Consider the following 19,390-nt stretch of genomic DNA (forward strand, 5'->3'; position numbering starts at 1 on the left):
CCCCCCTCTGTGCCTCCCCCTGTGCCCCCCCCCTCTGTGCCCCCCCTCTGTGCCCCCCCTGTGCCTATCTCTCCCCCCATCTCCCCCATCTGTGCCTCCCCCCATCTGTGCCCCCCTGTGCCCCCCCCCTGTGCCCCCCCTGTGCCTATCTCTCCCCCCATCTCCCCCCATCTGTGCCTCTCCCCCCATCTGTGCCTCTCCCCCTGTGCCTCTCCCCCCCTGTGCCCCCCCTCTGTGCCTATCTTCCCCCCATCTGTGCCTATCCCCCCTTCTGTGCCCATCTTCCCCCCCCCTCTGTGCCCATCTCCCCCATCTGTGCCTCTCCCCCTGTGCCTCTCCCCCCCTGTGCCCCCCCTCTGTGCCTATCTTCCCCCCCATCTGTGCCCCCCTGTGTCCCCCCCCTCTGTGCCTATCTCCCCCCCCTCTGTGCCTATCCCCCCTTATCTCCCTCCCCCAGTGCCCCCCCCCCCTCTGTGCCTCCCCCTGTGCCCCCCTGTGCCTATCTCTCCCCCCATCTCCCCCCATCTGTGCCTCCCCCCATCTGTGCCCTCCCTGTGTCCCCCCTCCTCTGTGCCTATCTCTCCCCCCCTCTTTGCCTATCTCCCCCCCCCTCTGTGCCTATCCCCCCTTATCTCCCTCCCCCAGTGCCCCCCTCTGTGCCTCCCCCTGTGCCCCCCCCCCCTCTGTGCCCCCCTGTGCCTATCTCTCCCCCCATCTCCCCCCATCTGTGCCTCTCCCCCTGCGCCTTCCCCCTGTGCCCCCCCTCTGTGCCCCCACTGTGTCCCCCCCCCCCTCTGTGCCTATCTCTCCCCCCCTCTGTGCCTATGCCCCCCTTATCTCCCTCCCCCAGTGCCCCCCCCCTCTGTGCCTCCCCCTGTGCCCCCCCTCTGTGCCCCCTGTGCCTATCTCTCCCCCCATCTCCCCCATCTGTGCCTCCCCCCCTCTGTGCCTATCTCTCCCCCCCCTCTGTGCCTATCCCCCCTTATCTCCCTCCCCCAGTGCCCCCCCTCTGTGCCTCCCCCTGTGCCCCCCCCCCTCTGTGCCTATCTCTCCCCCCCTCTGTGCCTATCCCCCCCCTTATCTCCCTCCCCCAGTGCCCCCCCTGTGCCTCCCCCTGTGCCCCCCCCCCTCTGTGCCCCCCTGTGCCTATCTCTCCCCCCCATCTCCCCCCATCTGTGCCTCTCCCCCCTGCGCCCCCCCTGCGCCTCCCCCTGCGCCTCCCCCCCTGTGCCCCCTCTGTGCCCCCTGTGTCCCCCCCCTCTGTGCCTATCTCTCCCCCCTCTGTGCCTATCTCCCCCTGTGCCTATCTCTCCCCCCATCTCCCCCATCTGTGCCTCCCCCTCTGTGCCTCCCCCTGTGCCCCCCCTCTGTGCCCCCTGTGCCTATCTCTCCCCCCATCTCCCCCATCTGTGCCTCCCCCTCTGTGCCTATCTCTCCCCCCCCTGTGCCTATCCCCCCTTATCTCCCTCCCCCAGTGCCCCCCCCTCTGTGCCTCCCCCTGTGCCCCCCCCCCCCTCTGTGCCTATCTCTCCCCCCCCTCTGTGCCTATCCCCCCTTATCTCCCTCCCCCAGTGCCCCCCCTCTGTGCCTCCCCCTGTGCCCCCCGCTCTGTGCCATCTGTGCCTCTCCCCCTGCGCCTCTCCCCCCTGTGCCCCCCTCTGTGCCCCCTGTGTGTCCCCCCTCTGTGCCTATCTCTCCCCCCCCTCTGTGCCTATCCCCCCTTATCTCCCTCCCCCAGTGCCCCCCCCCCCCTGTGCCCCCCCCGCTATGTCTCTCTCTGTGCCTATCTCCCCCTCTGTGCCCATCTTCCCCCCTTCTGTGCCCATCTTCCCCCCTCTGTGCCCATCTCCCCCCATCTGTGCCTCTCCCCCCATCTGTGCCTCTCCCCCCTGTGCCTCTCCCCCCCCCTGTGCCCCCCCTCTGTGCCTATCTTCCCCCCATCTGTGCCCCCCTGTGTCCCCCCCCTCTGTGCCTATCTCTCCCCCCCTCTGTGCCTATCCCCCCTTATCTCCCTCCCCCAGTGCCCCCCCCCTCTGTGCCTCCCCCTGTGCCTATCTCTCCCCCCATCTCCCCCCATCTGTGCCTATCTCTCCCCCCTCTGTGCCTATCCCCCCTTATCTCCCTCCCCCAGTGCCCCCCCCCCTGTGCCCCCCCCCCCCGCTATGTCTCTCTCTCTGTGCCTATCTCCCCCCCTCTGTGCCCATCTTCCCCCCTTCTGTGCCCATCTTCCCCCCTCTGTGCCCATCTCCCCCATCTGTGCCTCTCCCCCCATCTGTGCCTCTCCCCCTGTGCCTCTCCCCCCTGTGCCCCCCCTCTGTGCCTATCTTCCCCCCATCTGTGCCCCCCTGTGTCCCCCCCCTCTGTGCCTATCTCTCCCCCCCTCTGTGCCTATCCCCCCTTATCTCCCTCCCCCAGTGCCCCCCCTCTGTGCCCCCCCCTCTGTGCCCCCCCTCTGTGCCCCCTGTGCCTATCTCTCCCCCCCATCTCCCCCCATCTGTGCCTATCTCTTCCCCCCCCCCTCTGTGCCTATCTCCCCCCCCTGTGCCTATCTCTCCCCCCATCTCCCCCATCTGTGCCTCCCCCTCTGTGCCTATCTCTCCCCCCTCTGTGCCTATCCCCCCTTATCTCCCTCCCCCAGTGCCCCCCCCTCTGTGCCTCCCCCCTGTGCCCCCCCCCCTGTGCCCCCTGTGCCTATCTCTCCCCCCATCTCCCCCCATCTGTGCCTCTCCCCCCTGCGCCTCCCCCTGCGCCCCCCCCTGTGCCCCCCTCTGTGCCCCCCCCCTGTGTCCCCCCCCTCTGTGCCTATCTCTCCCCCCATCTGTGCCTATCCCCCCCTTATCTCCCTCCCCCAGTGCCCCCCCCTCTGTGCCTCCCCCTGTGCCCCCCCCCTCTGTGCCCCCTGTGCCTATCTCCCCCCCATCTCCCCCCATCTGTGCCTCTCCCCCCTGCGCCTCCCCCCTGCGCCTCCCCCTGTGCCCCCCTCTGTGCCCCCCTGTGTCCCCCCCCCCCTCTGTGCCTATCTCTCCCCCCCCATCTGTGCCTATCCCCCCCTTATCTCCCTCCCCCAGTGCCCCCCCTCTGTGCCTCCCCCTGTGCCCCCCGCTCTGTGCCCCCTGTGCCTATCTCTCCCCCCATCTCCCCCCATCTGTGCCTGTCCCCCCTGCGCCTCCCCCCTGCGCCTCCCCCCCCTGTGCCCCCCCTCTGTGCCCCCCTGTGTCACCCCCCTCTGTGCCTATCTCTCCCCCCCCTCTGTGCCTATCCCCCCTTATCTCCCTCCCCCATCTTCCCCCTCTGTGCCCATCTCCCCCATCTGTGCCTCTCCCCCCATCTGTGCCTCTCCCCCCTGTGCCTCTCCCCCCCTGTGCCCCCCCTCTGTGCCTATCTTCCCCCCATCTGTGCCCCCCTGTGTCCCCCCCTCTGTGCCTATCTCTCCCCCCCTCTGTGCCTATCCCCCCTTATCTCCCTCCCCCAGTGCCCCCCCTCTGTGCCTCCCCCTGTGCCCCCCCTCTGTGCCCCCCTGTGCCTATCTCTCCCCCCATCTCCCCCCATCTGTGCCTCCCCCCATCTGTGCCCCCCTGTGTCCCCCCCTCTGTGCCTATCTCTCCCCCTCTGTGCCTATCCCCCTCCTTATCTCCCTCCCCCAGTGCCCCCCCCCCTCTGTGCCTCCCCCTGTGCCCCCCCCCTCTGTGCCCCCCTGTGCCTATCTCTCCCCCCATCTCCCCCATCTGTGCCCCCCCCCCTGTGCCCCCCCCCCCCCTCTGTGCCTATCTTCCCCCCTTATCTCCCCCATCTGTGCCCCCTGTGTCCACCCCCCTCTGTGCCTCTCTCCCCCCCTCTGTGCCTATCCCCCCTGTGTCTACCCCCCCACCCTCTGCGCTATCCCCCACCCTCTGCGCTATGTCTCTCTCTCTGTGCCTATCTCCCCCCCCTCTGTGCCTCTCCCCCTCTGTGCCCCCTGTGCCTATCTCTCCCCCATCTCCCCCATCTGTCCCCCCCCTCTGTGCCTCTCCCCCCCCCAGCCCATCTTCCCCCCTGTGCCTATCTCTCGCTCCCCTGTGCCTATTCCCCCCCCCTGTGCCTTTCACCCCCCTCTGTGCCTATCTCCCCCTGTGTCTATCCCCCACCCTCTGCGCTATCCCCCACCCTCTGCGCTATGTCTCTCTCTGTGCCTATCTTCCTCCTTATCTCCCCCCATCTGTGCCTCTCCCCCCTCTGTGCCTATCTCCCCCCTGTGCCTCTCCCTCCCTCTGTGCCTATCTCTCCCCCTGTGCCTCCCCCTCTGTGCCTGTCTTCCCCCCTTATCACCCCCCATCTGTGTCTCCCCCTATGTGTCTCCCCCCCCTCTGTGCCTATCTCCCCCATTTGTGCCTCCCCCTCTGTGCCTATCTCCCCCTGTGTCTATCCCCCGCCCTCTGCGCTATCCCCCACCCTCTGCGCTATGTCTCTCTCTCTGTGCCTATCTTCTCCCCCCATCTCTGCCTATCTCTCCCCCTGTGCCTATCTCCCCCCCTTGTCTATCCCCCGCCCTCTGCGCTATCCCTCACTGTCTGCTCTATGTCTCTCTCTCTGTGCCTATCTTCTCCCCCTCTGTGCCTATCTTCTCACCCCCCTCTGTGCCTATCTCCTCTCCCCCTCTGTGCCTATCTCCTCTCCCCCTCTGTGCCTATCTCTCCCCCTCTGTGCCTATCTCTTCCCCCTCTGTGCCTATCTCTCCCCCCTGTGCCTATCTCTCTCCCCCCCTCTGTGCCTATCTCTCCCCCCTCTGTGCCTATCTCTCCCCCCTCTGTGCCCATCTCCCCCTCTCTGTGCCTATCCCCCACCCCCCTCTCTGTGCCTATCCCCCACCCCCTCCCTGTGCCTATCTAAATAATAAAATGTTATGGTTAAAAATGTTCATGTTTTACTGTGACTTGTTTTAGGCTCCTAAGTGGATCATAAGGTTAAAAACCAAACCAAATTAAGAAAATAAAAAATTGATTTACTTTTTTACATTTTTTAAACTAAGTAACTCCACCAGTGTCTCTTGTGGGTCACTTTTGCCGGTCCCAAGCCTGGATAAAGGAGGAGGTTTGGAATTGTGACAAAAAAAACAAAAAACAATAATCGACAGAAGAAAGTTCATTTGTAGTTCTAAACATATTTAGGGTGTTTCCTCTTTGTCTCTCCCTCGGCGTTATTCCTATCTCCTACAACGTCCATCACAATCACCTGTTACTTTTAGGACAGCCAATAGCTACTTTCCTTACTGAATATTTGGCAACACTGGACTTTCCGCATCCCCCAAACCATCTATTTCCCTTAATCTCTGCCCTAAAAAGCTCAACTTCGAATCTGGTATCAGGATAAATATGACATTGAGTCACCGATTGTATACTATGTATTTTTTATTAGCTAAGCAATGTGGTTAATGCAATTTTCGTATATATGGGCTCTCTGTCCCACCTCGCAGGGCAAATAGAGAACTGACTTGTTCCTTGCCCCCCCCCTTTCCTAAAATGAAAATAATGTCGCTTAATTTCTTTCCTAAATCCCGTGAGTCAGCTAGGTCGCTAGTGCGTTTCTCAGAGGAAAACTGTCTGTGTGGGCCCCGCTCTCACCGGACAGCTTTTATTTCAAAAAGCGCGGTAAAACCACACCCTTTATGTACCAGAGACACCAGTTTTAGCTTTGTCAATATGGGGTATTGTTTTGATTGACGAGGAACATTTTTTAAATCCACTTTAGAATCAAACCGTAATGTAACAATGTGGAAAAAGTGAAGGGGTCTGAATACGCTGTATATCACAGTGTCAAGGCATATGAAGTAACAGGATGTATAGAGCGAACAACTCAATTATCACAACACATGGGTTGTAATATGGCTTTTTTTCCTGGCTTGGCTTCCCCAGTGATTTTACCCACAAACCGCTACTGGCACACTTATTATACCTACATGACCTGACAATAAGAATAGTTATATCCTCCTCATTGTTGTCAAGTGAGAGATTGACATTCGTGAAGATTCCTTTGAATCCTCAACCTGGAACTTGAGACAATACTTTACAAATAAGTCAAATCTTAATAGGACTTTTATTTACATATGCACGGCAGAGGAATTCTGATGACATTTCCACTCGCTGATATACTGTATCATTCTCTACAAGACATGTTTTACAGTAAAGTGAAGACCACAACAAAGACGTACCCAACACCTTGAAATTCTTAAGAATGCCAACACTAAGAGCAGAGATATACAACCTCTAAAAGCCAGTTTACATGAAATGTGCAAATATATATTTCATAGCATCAATGACAAAATACACAATATAGCTGTGTCTTACTGGATATCAACTTCCAAAAAAAAAAAATTATATGATCCTGCTACTTGTTTAGAAGGCACATGGTGTGCATTGCCACTTAAAATGGCCACATCTTAAAGGTAGTAAAGCAAGTACCTGCTTGGAACTGCATTCCAATGCAATAACAAAAAGGACATGATGCCATGAGGGTGTTCTTTTGTGCCTAAAATGTCAATTTCAGGCTACCCACAAAATTCCATTCACACCAACATATCAGTCGCGTTGTTTCTTCAACACTGTTAGACAGCTTGACTGGATCTCAGTACGGCATCATCTCTTTCTAGTTCTTGTTAGGAAGATCAGCAAAAGGGTTACATGTAGAGTGTGTGGATGGTCAGGGGGGAAAAAAAGTATTGAATCCGTGACTATATTATAAATAGTTTTTCTGGTCCAGTAATGTTGATGATCCTGACAGTTTGAATCATAATGACAATGAACAGAGTAGCCTTTCTTCTGGAGGGGAAAAACAAATGTACATATAAAATATGTCCCAAAGCAACTTCCATCCAGAGTGTGTAAATTATTCTAACTGTATCCGAAGCCCCACAAATGTCTGTATGTAGAATGACATACAGATGCAGGATCTTAATATGACCAGTTCTTCAGAGCAGGAAAATAATCCTGCAACAACAGGTTGATACATTTTTCCCTAGGGCAAATCAAGTCTGACATTTTAAAGTGGAAATGACAAACTTGAGAAGTATTTTTAAACCTTGAATACACCAGAAGTTTGCATTTCCTGCAGCAACAGAGTGATCAAATTAAGATCCTACACCTGTACATTTGCTGTGCTTCAAGTATCCAAACCCATGTAATTCTCATCACCTTGAGACTGTCATAAATTCCACCAATAATATTTGTAAAATATCCTGTACAAAAAGAAGTGGAATATATGGGTGCTCACACTGAAAAGTGAAGTGCAATTTGATTGAAGGAAATTTGATGGGTAATTGGAAAATTAGCTCAGATATTTATTGGGCAAGTTAAATAAGCACTCTATACAAAGAGAAGCATTCTAATGTTGTTAACATGCTTGTATCGGCAACTTCCAGATCAAACTCCCATTGACTTCAAAGCATGATGTATGCAAATGCTGGAGTTGAGCATTACTTACATATTAGAATTCAGCCCAAGGTCCTGCACCAATGTTCCTAATTGCCATGTAGCTTTCCATTCACCAACCTAGTCTACCTCAGACATGTGGATCCATAATCCTTTGGACATGGGTTGCATCTGAGAAAATACCCGTCTTTGTTTAACACCTTGTGGCCAATGGACCAAGCTCAGTCGAGCCAAAGAAATAGATTACTTAAATGGAGAGGTCCGTTCTAGTAATTATATTTCTATTAGTAGAGCAGTCATGTGATAAGCCAACAGAGCCTGATGGGGAGTGTGGGAAAAAGACGGAGAGGAGAGAAGGAACACTTGACAATAATCAATAATATTTGCTTTGGTTTGGCTAAAATGACCCAATTTAGCCCTCCTGGCCAAAGTCCTCTGTGAATTTTCTCAGTTTGTCCAAATCCTGATCATTGACTGTTGGCTTTGTGCTGGTCAGGGATCTCAGCATATCAGACTGTGAAGAATAAAAAGAGAGACATGATCAAAAGGTTATTCAACAGTCTTGTTTTCCCAGAAACAGATTACCATTGAGGCGGGGAAACGGATAACTGAATAATATTAATAAAGTATTATTAATAACTCTTATTTTTTACACTCACCATACAAACAACTGGCTCACATAGCTTTTCCCCAGGGACTTCCATCCATGTCATCTCGATGCCATTCGGGTCTCCTGGAGAGCATGGGGTCAAAAGGTCATCTACCATGATGTTGGGGTTGTCTCTCGATGGCCCTCGTACCTTCAATAACAATATAATTTGCAGTGTTACAAATTAAACTCAACAGCTGCACCATTGAGAGCATCTTGACTGGCTGCGTCACCACTTGGTATGGCAAATGCTTGGCATCCCACTGCAAGGCACTACAGAGGGTAGTGCGTACGGCACTGGGGCAGAGCTCCCTGCCATCCAGGACCTCTATACCGGGCGGTGTCAGAGGCCCTAAAAAGCGTCAAAGACTCCAGCCACCCAAGTCTGCCTGTTCTCTCTGCTACAGCACGGCAAGCGGTACTGATGCATCAAGTCTGAAACCAACAGGACCCTGAACAGCTTCTAACCCCAGGCCATAACACTGCTTAATAGTTAACCAATAGCTACCCGACTATCTTCATGGACCCTCTTTTCACTCAGCACATATGCTGCTGCTACTGTTTATGATCTATCCCTACCTCAATCACCTCGTACCCCTGCACATGGACTCGGTACTGGTACCCGGTGTATATAGCCATGTTATTGTTACTCATTGTGTATTCATTCCTTGTGTTATTATTTTTCTATTATTTATATTTTTTCCTCACCGCGTTGTTGGGAAAGGCCCGTAAGCAAGAATTTCCCTGTTAGTCTACACCTGTTTGTTTACGAAGCATGTGACAAATAAAATTTGATGTAAAGATTATCACTGAAAAATAAATAGACAACGTTATTCAATGGTCGTCATTATGGAGACGTACCCGCTTGAAGTGAGTGGCTGACTGAACTTTTCTGACTGGTTGCATAAGTGCGTCTCTGACGATGACGCTGACGTCCGCCCCTGAGTACCCGTCTGTCTTCTTTCCCAGGGTGACAAAGTCAGAGTCGTTGAGGCTGGTGGGGGTGGCGCCCAGGTGGAGCTTGAACATGAAGGTGCGGGCGTGTTCCTCGGGCAGGGGGATGTAGATCCTCTTCTCAAACCTGAGATAATTAAGGATGAGTTGTACTGAATGTATCACACATACTCGACAGGAAGAAGAATACATCTACAGGGTAGGTCTGAGCAGCAACAAAAAGCGAAGAAGCAGTGCTGCTGAGTTTCCTAGCTTCAGTCAAGTGTGTTCACGGTATCACCAATGACGTTCAAGCTGAGTGTTAAAAGTGATAATACATTTTTATGGCTTTGCTGTCAGTCAAGAATCATAAAGGACAAGTTATTTGTGTACACTGTTGAGATGGTAGGCTAGGCCAGTGTAAGAATGTGACATTACCGTCTTCTGATAGCAGAGTCCAACGTCCAAGGGATGTTGGTGGCCCCGAGCACCAGTACACCATCGTTGTCATTCCCAACCCCTGTGGAAAAATTATCATTAACAATTTACAACCATTTTCACTTAATATGAGCAAAACACCAATACAGTCCACTATAATATCCAGATACATATCGTTTTCTGGCTCTCTCACCCTGCATCTGAACCAGGAACTCTGTCTTGATGCGGCGAGCTGCCTCACTCTCATTCTCACTCCTGGAGCCGCACAGCGAGTCTATCTCATCTATGAAGATGATGGAGGGCTTGTGCTCCCGTGCAAGGGTGAACAAGTTCTTTACCAACCTGGAGCGGAGAAAGGAGCATCAACATCATGGTGAGCAGTATCCGGGACACAGATTAAACCTAATACTGGACTAAAATAATCTCTATTAAATTAGCTTTTTAGTCAAGACTAGGCTTAATATTAGGTCTAAATTACAAACAGATTAAAACAGCAGCATTGGACTTCACATCTCTCCACAATTAATCCCCCATGTTTCCCTGGAGGAAGAGTAAAATCTCACTTTTCACTCTCTCCCAGCCACTTGGATACCAGGTCAGATGAGGAGATGGAAAAGAAGGTAGAGTTGTTAGCCTCTGTGGCCACAGCTTTAGCCAGGTAGGACTTTCCTGTTCCAGGAGGACCGAAGAGTAGGATCCCCCTCCACGGCGTTCTTTTGCCTGACAGACAGAGGTTGTTGGGAGAGGTCGTGAATAACATTGGGGCAGAAATAGACTAAGCTTTTCATTAACAAATGAATGAAGGGTAATATCCAATTGACTGTATACTATACAAGAATGAATGGATTCATTTATTTTCAGTATATTCTAAGGCTGATCAAATGCTCCAACAGTGGAGGTTTCAGCATGTTTTTCATACATTAAAAAAATGCTTCTTTCCTCATTAATTCTGTGGCGATCTGAGGCAGTAACACTACGTTACCTGTGAAAAGATGTGGGAATTTGATTGGCAAAATAACAGCTTCCTTCAGGGCCTCTTTGGCTCCCTCTAATCCGGCAACATCATTCCACTTGATGTTTGGCTTTTCCATAACGATAGCCCCTGAAAAACACATCCAGTATGATGGGAACATACAAATCATTTTACAGTGAAGGAAAATGATCAGTCACCTTCATGTGAAAATCTAATAATACAGTGCCTTGCAAAAGTATTCACCCCCTTTGGCGTTTTTCCTATTTTTGTTGCATTACAGCATGTCATTTGAATTGATTTTTATGTGGATTTCATGTAATGGAAATACACAAAATAGGTGAAGTGAAATGAAAAAAATAACTTGTTTCAAAAAAATTCTAAAAAAAACAGAAGTGGTGCCTGTATGCGGCAGGGGAGCCTAGTGGTTAGAGCTTTGGACTAGTAACCGAAAGGTTGCAAGTTCATATCCCCGAGCTGACAAGGTACAAATCTGTCATTCTGCCCCTGAACAGGCAGTTAACCCACTGTTCCTAGGCCTTCGTTGAAAATAAGAATTTGTTCTTAACTGACTTGCATAGTTAAATAAAGGTAAAATAAAAAAGATCTGGTGCAACCAATTACCTTCAGAAGTCACATAATTAGTTAAATAAAGTCCACCTGTGTGCAATCTAAGTGTCACATGATCTCAGTGTATAGTTACACCTGTTCTGAAAGGCCCCAGTGTCTACAACACCACAAAGCGGCACTATGAAGACCAAGGAGCTCTCCAAACAGGTCAGGGACAAAGGGACAGCTCAGGGTTGGGTTATAAAACAATATCTGAAACTTTGAACATCCCACAGAGCACCATTAAAGCCATTATAAAGAAATGGAAAAGATATGGCACCACAACAAACCTGATAAGAGAGGGTCGCCCACCAAAACTCACAGACCAGGCAAGGAGGGCATTAATCAGAGGCAACAAAGAGACCAAAGATAACCCTGAAGAAGTTATCCCTCAAAACGATTGCTGTACATCAGCAGAACCCATCCAACTTGAAGGAGCAGGAGTGGTTTTGCCTTGAAGAATGGGCAAAAATCCCAGTGGCTAGATGTGCCAAGCTCAGAGACTTGCAGCTGTAATTGCTGCAAAAGGTGGCTCTACAAAGTATTGACTTTTTTTTGGGGGGGGGTGAATAGTTATGCACACTCAAGTTCTGTTGTTTTTGTCTAGTTTCACAGAAAATATTTTGCATGTTGTGTAAATCAAATGATACAAACCCCCCAAAAATATTTTAATTCCAGGTTGTATGGCAAAAAAAAGGGGGTTGAATACTTTCACAAGCCAATGTAAACGAGTTAGACATAATTTCACAATTCTACAGTGTCAGTGTTGTGATACATACTGTGGTAGTTTCACTTTGTAAGTGATAACTAACCTGAAAGTTGGTTCTGAAACTTCCTTTTTTCTGGGTTGTCTCCTTCATCGCTCTCATTCCTGCACAATAATAATCCAAATAGGTTGACTCATCACATTCCAAATCACTCTGTATAACAGGCTAAACCCTTCTCACACACAACAAAGCCTGCTCCTGCACACACCCTTTGTCGTCGGCTTGGGACTCCTTCACAGGCTTGGCAGGTGGAGCCTTCTCTTTCTTCTTTAGGTATTCTTTGAGCTTCTCTGCTCTGTCCAGGTACTCGGCACACTTGGCCCTGATGCTCTGTTTGGCTTTGTCGCCCTGGGATTCATCTGGCAGGAGAGAAATGGACGAATTCTATTAAATACCATATGAAGAATCTGTTTTTATTTAGAAAATGCATGAATAAATCACAATTACAGTAAACTCCCCTAGACTATGACATTCTGTGAAATGGAGAAAAAAATCACGCATTCTGCTGATAAGTAGACAGATTCATCTGATAGGTTCCAATAGTTGCCCAGATACCTTTGACAGGTCACTACTGTAGTGAGATTCTAAAATGTCCCCATTAGCCTATATGAGACAGAGGTGGTGATAAACAACTCCACACAAACCAATGGACTGAACAATCCAGAGACTATTACAACCCTAAAAGAGAAGAGCATTATGCAAATATCCCGTTGTCTTAAAGCATACATTTCACTACGTGTAGGAAGTACTGAACAGCTTGTTGGTATAAACGCAGGGCCTCGTCGTAATTCTGAGCTTTATCCTCCTGGGCCGCCTTGCTGGCCAGATCTATGGCTTTCTGAAAAACAGGGATGAGAACATTATGAAAAAACAAAGACAACAGTAAAAACAAATTGAAAGGATTCGCTGCAAGATACGTTTGATCTGGTCAATCACAATTAAATAACTCTTCGATGCAATGGCATAACAAGCACGTAGTTCTAATTACAGTAACTAGAAGCAAGTACAGTAACTGTTCCTATATATCAAAAACATTGACCCCATATGCAAGGCTTTATGTAGAGCTACAGTTGTGTATGTACATGTTCCATGAAGTGCTACATGGCGCATACATAGCTCAAAATGTGACCGACCACCTGTAAGACAGAGTATGTTGCAATTTCACTTCCTACAAAAAGTTTGACTGACAGGGAAGACATGACTAAATCAAATAGGCTAATCCAATGAACTAGTTAATTAACATATTCAGACAGTAAGCTTAGCTAACGTTAGCTATATCAACAATCAGCTCACAAAACTAGCTTTGTGATTAGACAGATTGCTAGCTAATGGTAGTTAGTTAATAACATTATCAAGGTACTTGGTTGCTATTCAAATTTCGGATTGTCTCGTCTTGGCCTTGTTGCAGAGGGGAGCACATTTAGAACTAAAGATGAACCGGTCAACTTTGCAACAAGGCCAAGACGAGACAGCTATCCAAGCAAGCGGATGTTATCAAAGCAAGCTGATGTTAACTAACCATCTTAAAATAACTTGATAGTGTCTACTGTCAACATTAACTGCTGTCCTTTCAAGTTGGCGACCTCGAAGCAACAAAAAACAACAATTCCGCTAGCTAGCGTCCGAGCTAACAAGTTAGCGTATTACCGTAGCCAGATAGATAACAATCAGTTAGCTAACGACACTTAGAAAAAAAATGTCACAGTAGATCTACAAATAATAGTTAGCTCGCAAACGTTCGCTAACTAGTGCCATGCTAACTGGGTGGTTTGTATTTTTGCTAACTACTAGCTACTGTAGCTAGCCGACGTTAGCTTTCCCAATTTACCTGTAAATTGTTGTTGGCAGCCATATGATTACTTGTAAAAAAATAAAAAATGCAACGAACAGGCCCTTTATTTGTTAATACTTAAATCGTAGCCCGGTAAAGTCTATATCCAAGCCTTTTATTAGATATTTGAATAACTATACATTAATAAATACAAAATAATACACTTCCGCGTTATCAGACACGGAGTTGATTCTCTTAGAATTCTCACGTGACCGGGAAATGTCCGCGTCATTCATAGACGCACCCATCTCTGGGTGGCAATACAAAATTGTAGAGGGGTCAAATGTGTAGGGTTAGGATCATGTTGACATGTGAAGGATATGCAGAGTGCACATCTCCTATTAGCTATATCCTTACCTCCATAGAGTTGCCAGGCAGATTAATGGAAAACGGTCAATCCAATTAGGCTGACATAGGCTTAGGCCTACACTGGCATTTACATCGGACCATATAATTAGGAATTCGTAATATAATTGAATATATGCATTGGACAACGTTAATGACCGACATTTTAGCATAAATTGTTTATACTATGTTCCACTGTCTAATTACCTCTTTATTTTCGATATACTCCTGTAGTTCTTCCACTCTGTCCAGGTACAGTTTACACTTTTCCCTGATCTTCTGGTTGCCCTCTTTACCCTGTGGTTCACCTGAGGAGAGGAGTCAAGTTGTTGACGGTGACACAGGTTATTGTAGAAACCATAGTTTCGGCTTGCCTGGTGACTCAAACGGAATTCTTCCACTGCTCTTTGTTCGCTACATACTTCAGGCTGAGACTGCCATCATTGCTTAAAAATAGACTAATATAAGTATAAAGAGGGGTTCCTGCAGATGCTGGAATACCTACGTGGAGGAACGATCCGAATTGCTGCCACAATTGCAACATTCTCCCAGAGCAAGGAGTTTGGGTAGCCAGGCAAAGGATAGGCTGCACATCACATGGTAATCACTGACATGCCAATATCCATCCTTCCTCTCTGTGCAGGCTCCTACTGCTAAATACTCCCCTTATGGCTAGCAACGTCTCCAGTTATTTTTGAATCTCCAGCTAAATTATTTTCTTCGATTTGTACATTAATTTTGATACTTTGTTGACTTCATGTTGGCCCTTCTCGAGCTCTGCTCCTACAGATCCTTGCGTGCCCACCGGCGGATGCTTGAGAAGTGTGCACCTCTTTTTCCCCAGAGTCTTCTGTCATTTTTTAAATTTATTATCAATTTTAAATATTTTATTTTGATTTATCAAGGGGTGCTGCAGGACCCTCAGCAACCCTACTTCCCATGGCTATGAGCCTGTCTCTCGTGTTGAAAATGCACCTACCGGTCTGCTTGAGAAAGGCCTGTTAATATTGTGTGATGTTATGATAGTCTGCTTCTAGATGTTTGTATAGTCTTTAGCTTGTAAAGGAGGTTTTAACCAATTCATTGGTTATGTAGCCTACACCTCTGCTTGTACAGTCCGAAACATAGCAATGCAACATTGTCAGAATGTTGAATAAAATAAAATGTGAACTTATACCGGTTGTCTGTGCGGTCGGTCCTTCAGCAGCATGATATTTGAGACAAAAGACACCCACAAGAACGTATTGTTTACCCGACTTATTTTAGTGTTGGTTCTGCCGTTTACATTTCTATCACCTGGTACATACGATTTGATTTGATTTGAAACCATGTAAACTCTGTACTTCCGTCTTGTGTACGTGCCTTTGCCACGTAAATGTGCGTGGCGTTGCCTACATAATTTGAAAGCATCGCCACGTTTCGTGCATACCACTACTCTTCCTCAGCTAAAAATGTAATCTGTCTAATAAAATCACTCCAACAAAATGATTGAAGTAAATTGATCTAATATTTCATAAATAAGAAAAAGTTATGCATAATCCAATGAAGTTAGATCTATAAACTGTATAGATATATATTAGGGGAGCCTAAAGATAAATAATCAAATTGCTTAGAGAGAATTTTTAATCCGTTTTTAATAAAGTGTTACGAAACCAATAACTAGCCTACTGATTTTGCTGCACTTGTCATGCCTTGGGGTCTTAAAGCCCATTTCTGCTTGCTCCACCAAAGCAAACAGGAGGCTCCTTACAGAGGGAATTGCAGTGCCTCGGGAGGCTAATTGGAGCTCTGTACCGCATCGCCGTGTGCCGCTCAAATTTTGTATCTTCGCGGAGGGCTCTGTATCGCTTCGCATTGACATGATTGGTTGACAGTGGGTGGGGGCGTGAGGTCCTTGTATAAACACAAACTACCTTTCTTGACAACTGCTCTGCTCCGTGAAGGATGAATGCTCTGGCTTATGCGGAGGCCACATCGTAGTAAATGTGCTGTACGGCCACAGCAGCGATCGGATTGACCATTCAGAGCCTTTTAGGCCAAGCTACATGGCCTGTAACCTGATTAGAAAATAAAGGTGAGAAGTAAGCGTATGCAATGAATGTACATGACATTTTAGTAATTTAGCAGACACTCTTATCCAGAGCAACTTACAAGAACAATTAGGGTTAAGTGTCTTGCTCAGATTTTTCACCTAGTCAACTCCAGGATTCAAACCAGCAACCTTTCAGTTACTGGCCCAACGCTTTTAACCGCTAGGCTACCTGCCACAGAAGGAGACCGCAACCTTAAAAGCCAGAATGTTGAATAAAATTACATTTAAACATACTCTACCGGTTGTCTGTGCGGTTTGTCCTTCATCTGCTTGAAATTTGAGATAAAATATCCACAGAAAATATTGTTTATCCTAATTTTGTCAAAAATGTTGAGCAGCTGAGGTACAAACCCCACAGACAACCGGTAAAGTTCGTTTTAAATGTAATTTTATTCAACATTCTGGCTTGTAAGGAACATTTACATGATTTTCAGCCATTAGTTTCAGGCTGTATATACAAATGAATTGTGTATTACAGCCTGATTAATCAGACTAGTCCAGGGCCAACACAGTCATGACTTCCATGGTCAGCCAGTCCAAGCAGATTAGTATTCGACCCAAAATAAATATATAATAAAGGAAACTACAAAAAAGCACGCTCAAACTAAAGATTCAAAATCAATTGAAAGGCCTCAAGGCCACCAAACAAACCAGCAGCCTCACGGCTTTCCCAGGTGGGACACTGACTGACAACAGAGAGGAAGAGGCAAAGTGAGAGGGTCGACTCCGCCCACAATCTGTTCACGCAGATTAAGCGTTATAGAGTGAAACAGACCAAGTGAAGTGTTTTTGTTTGGGGAGCAATGAGAGAGTGTTGAATTTGGTCAAGGTGAAAGTGAATTGCTATTTTGATAGGTGAGGCTTATTTGATTGAATATACGTTTTATAATGCTTAGGTTGTTACGGGTGTATTGATGTATTTTTCTACAAAAGATCATTGGCTAGAATGTTCCCACCTGATCTTGCCTCCTTCCCGATAGCTGGATGCCCCTTTGATTTATTTATTAAATAAAAAGAAATGTGTCAACTGTAGCCATTTCTATTCCTTCATAGTTTGTTTGCCCCATCCTTCATGGCCAACATCCACATGCCACATTTTAACCAAACTAAGATTTTTTTTGTGTGTCAGCAGTTAGACATTTTGCTAAAGGGGGTCTAGTTGCCCCAAATTACCGTATGTGATGCTCCATACCTCTGACATCTTGGCTAGTGTAAAGTTTAGCAATACAAAACGTGTATTTAATATCTTTCTGATTTTTCTCTGTTTTTTTGAGAACCACATGCAACTGGATACGGACATTTATAAAATACTATTCTTCCAAATCGAGAATTAAGAAAGTATTGCCAAGAACAGGATAGTTGAAAGATTCCTTGCTGAACTTTACACTAGCCATGCTGTAACGGGTTTGTAGCATCAGATCCCATTACAATTCTGCGGCTACTGAATTGCACGTCCTGTCCGTATGACATTTGGTCCATTTCTTCAGGAGTGATGGTTACATACGTTTTACAATGTGCAGGAAGTACTTGACAGCGTGTTGGTAAGATTTGATAGCCTCCGTGTAGTTCCCAGCCTGGTCCTCCTGGGAGGCTTTCTGTGCTACAGCTATAGCTTTCTGAAATGAGAGCGTGGGAGGGATGAGTTGGGCAGAAAATTGTAGGAGAGAGGGAGGAGTGTGGCAGAAGAAAGTAGGAGGAGTTGGGCACTGCTGCTACTCAGTCACAGCATCATTCACTGTCACTGTTCATCACATAGTCTCCTATTATGTCTACATTCATTGCTTCATTTGAGTGAGACATGTTTGTCATTTAGCAGATGCTCTTATCCAGGGCAAGTTTGGTTCAGTACCTTACCCAAGGGCACATCAACAGATTTTTCACCTAGTTGGCTTGGGTATTCAATCTAGTGACCTTGCAGTTACTCACCCAATGTTCTTAACCTTTAGGCTACCTGACAAGACAGACTCATAGCATTCTTATGCTCTGATTAGATCATGGAATACATGGAGATGGAGCATCAGCATCACAAGCCTCTACTGAATTTCTCTTAGCTGTGTTAAAGTGAAACACTATTTTAAGTGGCTTACAATGGCTTTATTTGGCTCTGGAACAAGCTGTTGTCCAGCAGATTTATCTCAAATGTGGGAGCTCATCTTTGTTAATGAAACCAATAGCTGTAGTGTAGCGATTGCACATACAGTACAAATTCACAATAGACCTTCTCTTTATAACATACCGGTACTGTACTATTTTAGTTTGTTTGAATGTAAGTAAACAAGTTGATCAGCTTCTCAAAAGTGACAACACAGCACTAATACAAGATACACACGCTTGACTACAGTTCTATGATGACACTAGCCCCAAGATGGCTTGGCAGTCTCACTCTGACAAGTGGAATCAAACTCATAGGCCCATAAACATACATTCCTCATTTACAAGAAAGCATAGATGTGTCTACCAAGATGAAGTGCTATTTACATTAATAGTCAGTCACTTTACCTGTATATTTGTTGGCTCCATTGGAAGTTTTCAGGCAGTCAGTTGCTACTGAGAATCAACACAGTCCGAGACCCTTGATTTTTCTGTTTCGTTTACCCACAGAGCCATTAATTAACTAGTTGCTTATCTCACAGGCTCGTCACAGCACACATGTGTCTGAGAGACTTTCCTGTAGAAAAGAATGACAACAATGCTGAGGGCTGAGACTGAGACCCGCCTGCCTGTGAGTCATAATGACAAACTTGTTATGCAAGTATAGTCAACAGCCCAGGAAAACATTCACAGTAGGATAATAGGCTAACATTATTAACCTTCACCCGTATCTGTCTTTCATTTTTTTCTCTCCTTTATTTAACTAGGCAAGTCAGTTAAGAACAAATTCTTATTTTCAATGACAGCCTAGGAACAGTGGGTTAACTGCCTGTTCAGGGGCAGAACGACAGATTTGTACCTTGTCAGCTCGGAGACTAGTCCAACGCTCTAACCACTAGGCAACCCTGCCGCCTCAAAGAGGAAGTTTCATGCAAAGAGGAAGTTTAAAACTCCCTAGAGGGGGATAAAACAGAGAAAAAAACTCTACATCAAATCCAAATAAAGTGCCAGGGTAAAGGAATGTAGTAAGCAGTGGTGTAAAGTACTGAAGTAGAAATACTTTAAAGTACTACTTAAGTAGTTTTTTGGTTGTATCTGTATCTGTACTTTACTTTACTATTTATATTTTTGACAACTTTTACTTTTACTTCACTACATTCCTAAAGAAAATAATGTACTTTTTAATCCTTACATTTTCCCTGACACCCAAAAGTACTTGTTTCATTTTAATGCTTAGCAGGACAGGAAAATGGTCCAATTCATGC

General features: G+C 47.4%; 1 protein-coding gene across 3 annotated transcripts; it reads right to left on the reverse strand.

Moving 5' to 3' along the window:
- Positions 1-6,050: 6,050 nt before the first annotated feature.
- LOC135558773 (vacuolar protein sorting-associated protein 4B-like) lies at positions 6,051-19,008 on the reverse strand. Of its 3 annotated transcripts, XM_064992886.1 has the most exons (14): positions 18,985-19,008; positions 18,534-18,702; positions 17,539-17,650; positions 14,150-14,250; positions 12,493-12,604; positions 11,975-12,125; positions 11,812-11,870; positions 10,403-10,522; positions 9,984-10,140; positions 9,614-9,762; positions 9,421-9,502; positions 8,911-9,130; positions 8,060-8,200; positions 6,051-7,914 (listed from the first exon to the last, which is right to left on the reverse strand). In XM_064992886.1, the coding sequence occupies exons 2-14, from the start codon at positions 18,552-18,554 to the stop codon at positions 7,813-7,815; spliced, it is 1,527 nt and encodes a 508-aa protein (XP_064848958.1). In that variant the 5' UTR covers positions 18,555-18,702; positions 18,985-19,008; the 3' UTR covers positions 6,051-7,812. The 3 variants fall into 3 exon arrangements, with proteins under 3 accessions (XP_064848958.1, XP_064848959.1, XP_064848961.1); XM_064992887.1 differs by lacking the exons at positions 14,150-14,250; positions 17,539-17,650; positions 18,534-18,702; positions 18,985-19,008 and adding an exon at positions 13,595-13,820; XM_064992889.1 differs by lacking the exons at positions 14,150-14,250; positions 17,539-17,650; positions 18,534-18,702; positions 18,985-19,008 and adding an exon at positions 13,286-13,538.
- Positions 19,009-19,390: the final 382 nt, after the last annotated feature.

The sequence above is a fragment of the Oncorhynchus masou genome, chromosome 17 (assembly GCF_036934945.1).
Source record: "Oncorhynchus masou masou isolate Uvic2021 chromosome 17, UVic_Omas_1.1, whole genome shotgun sequence".
NCBI lineage: Eukaryota > Metazoa > Chordata > Actinopteri > Salmoniformes > Salmonidae > Oncorhynchus > Oncorhynchus masou.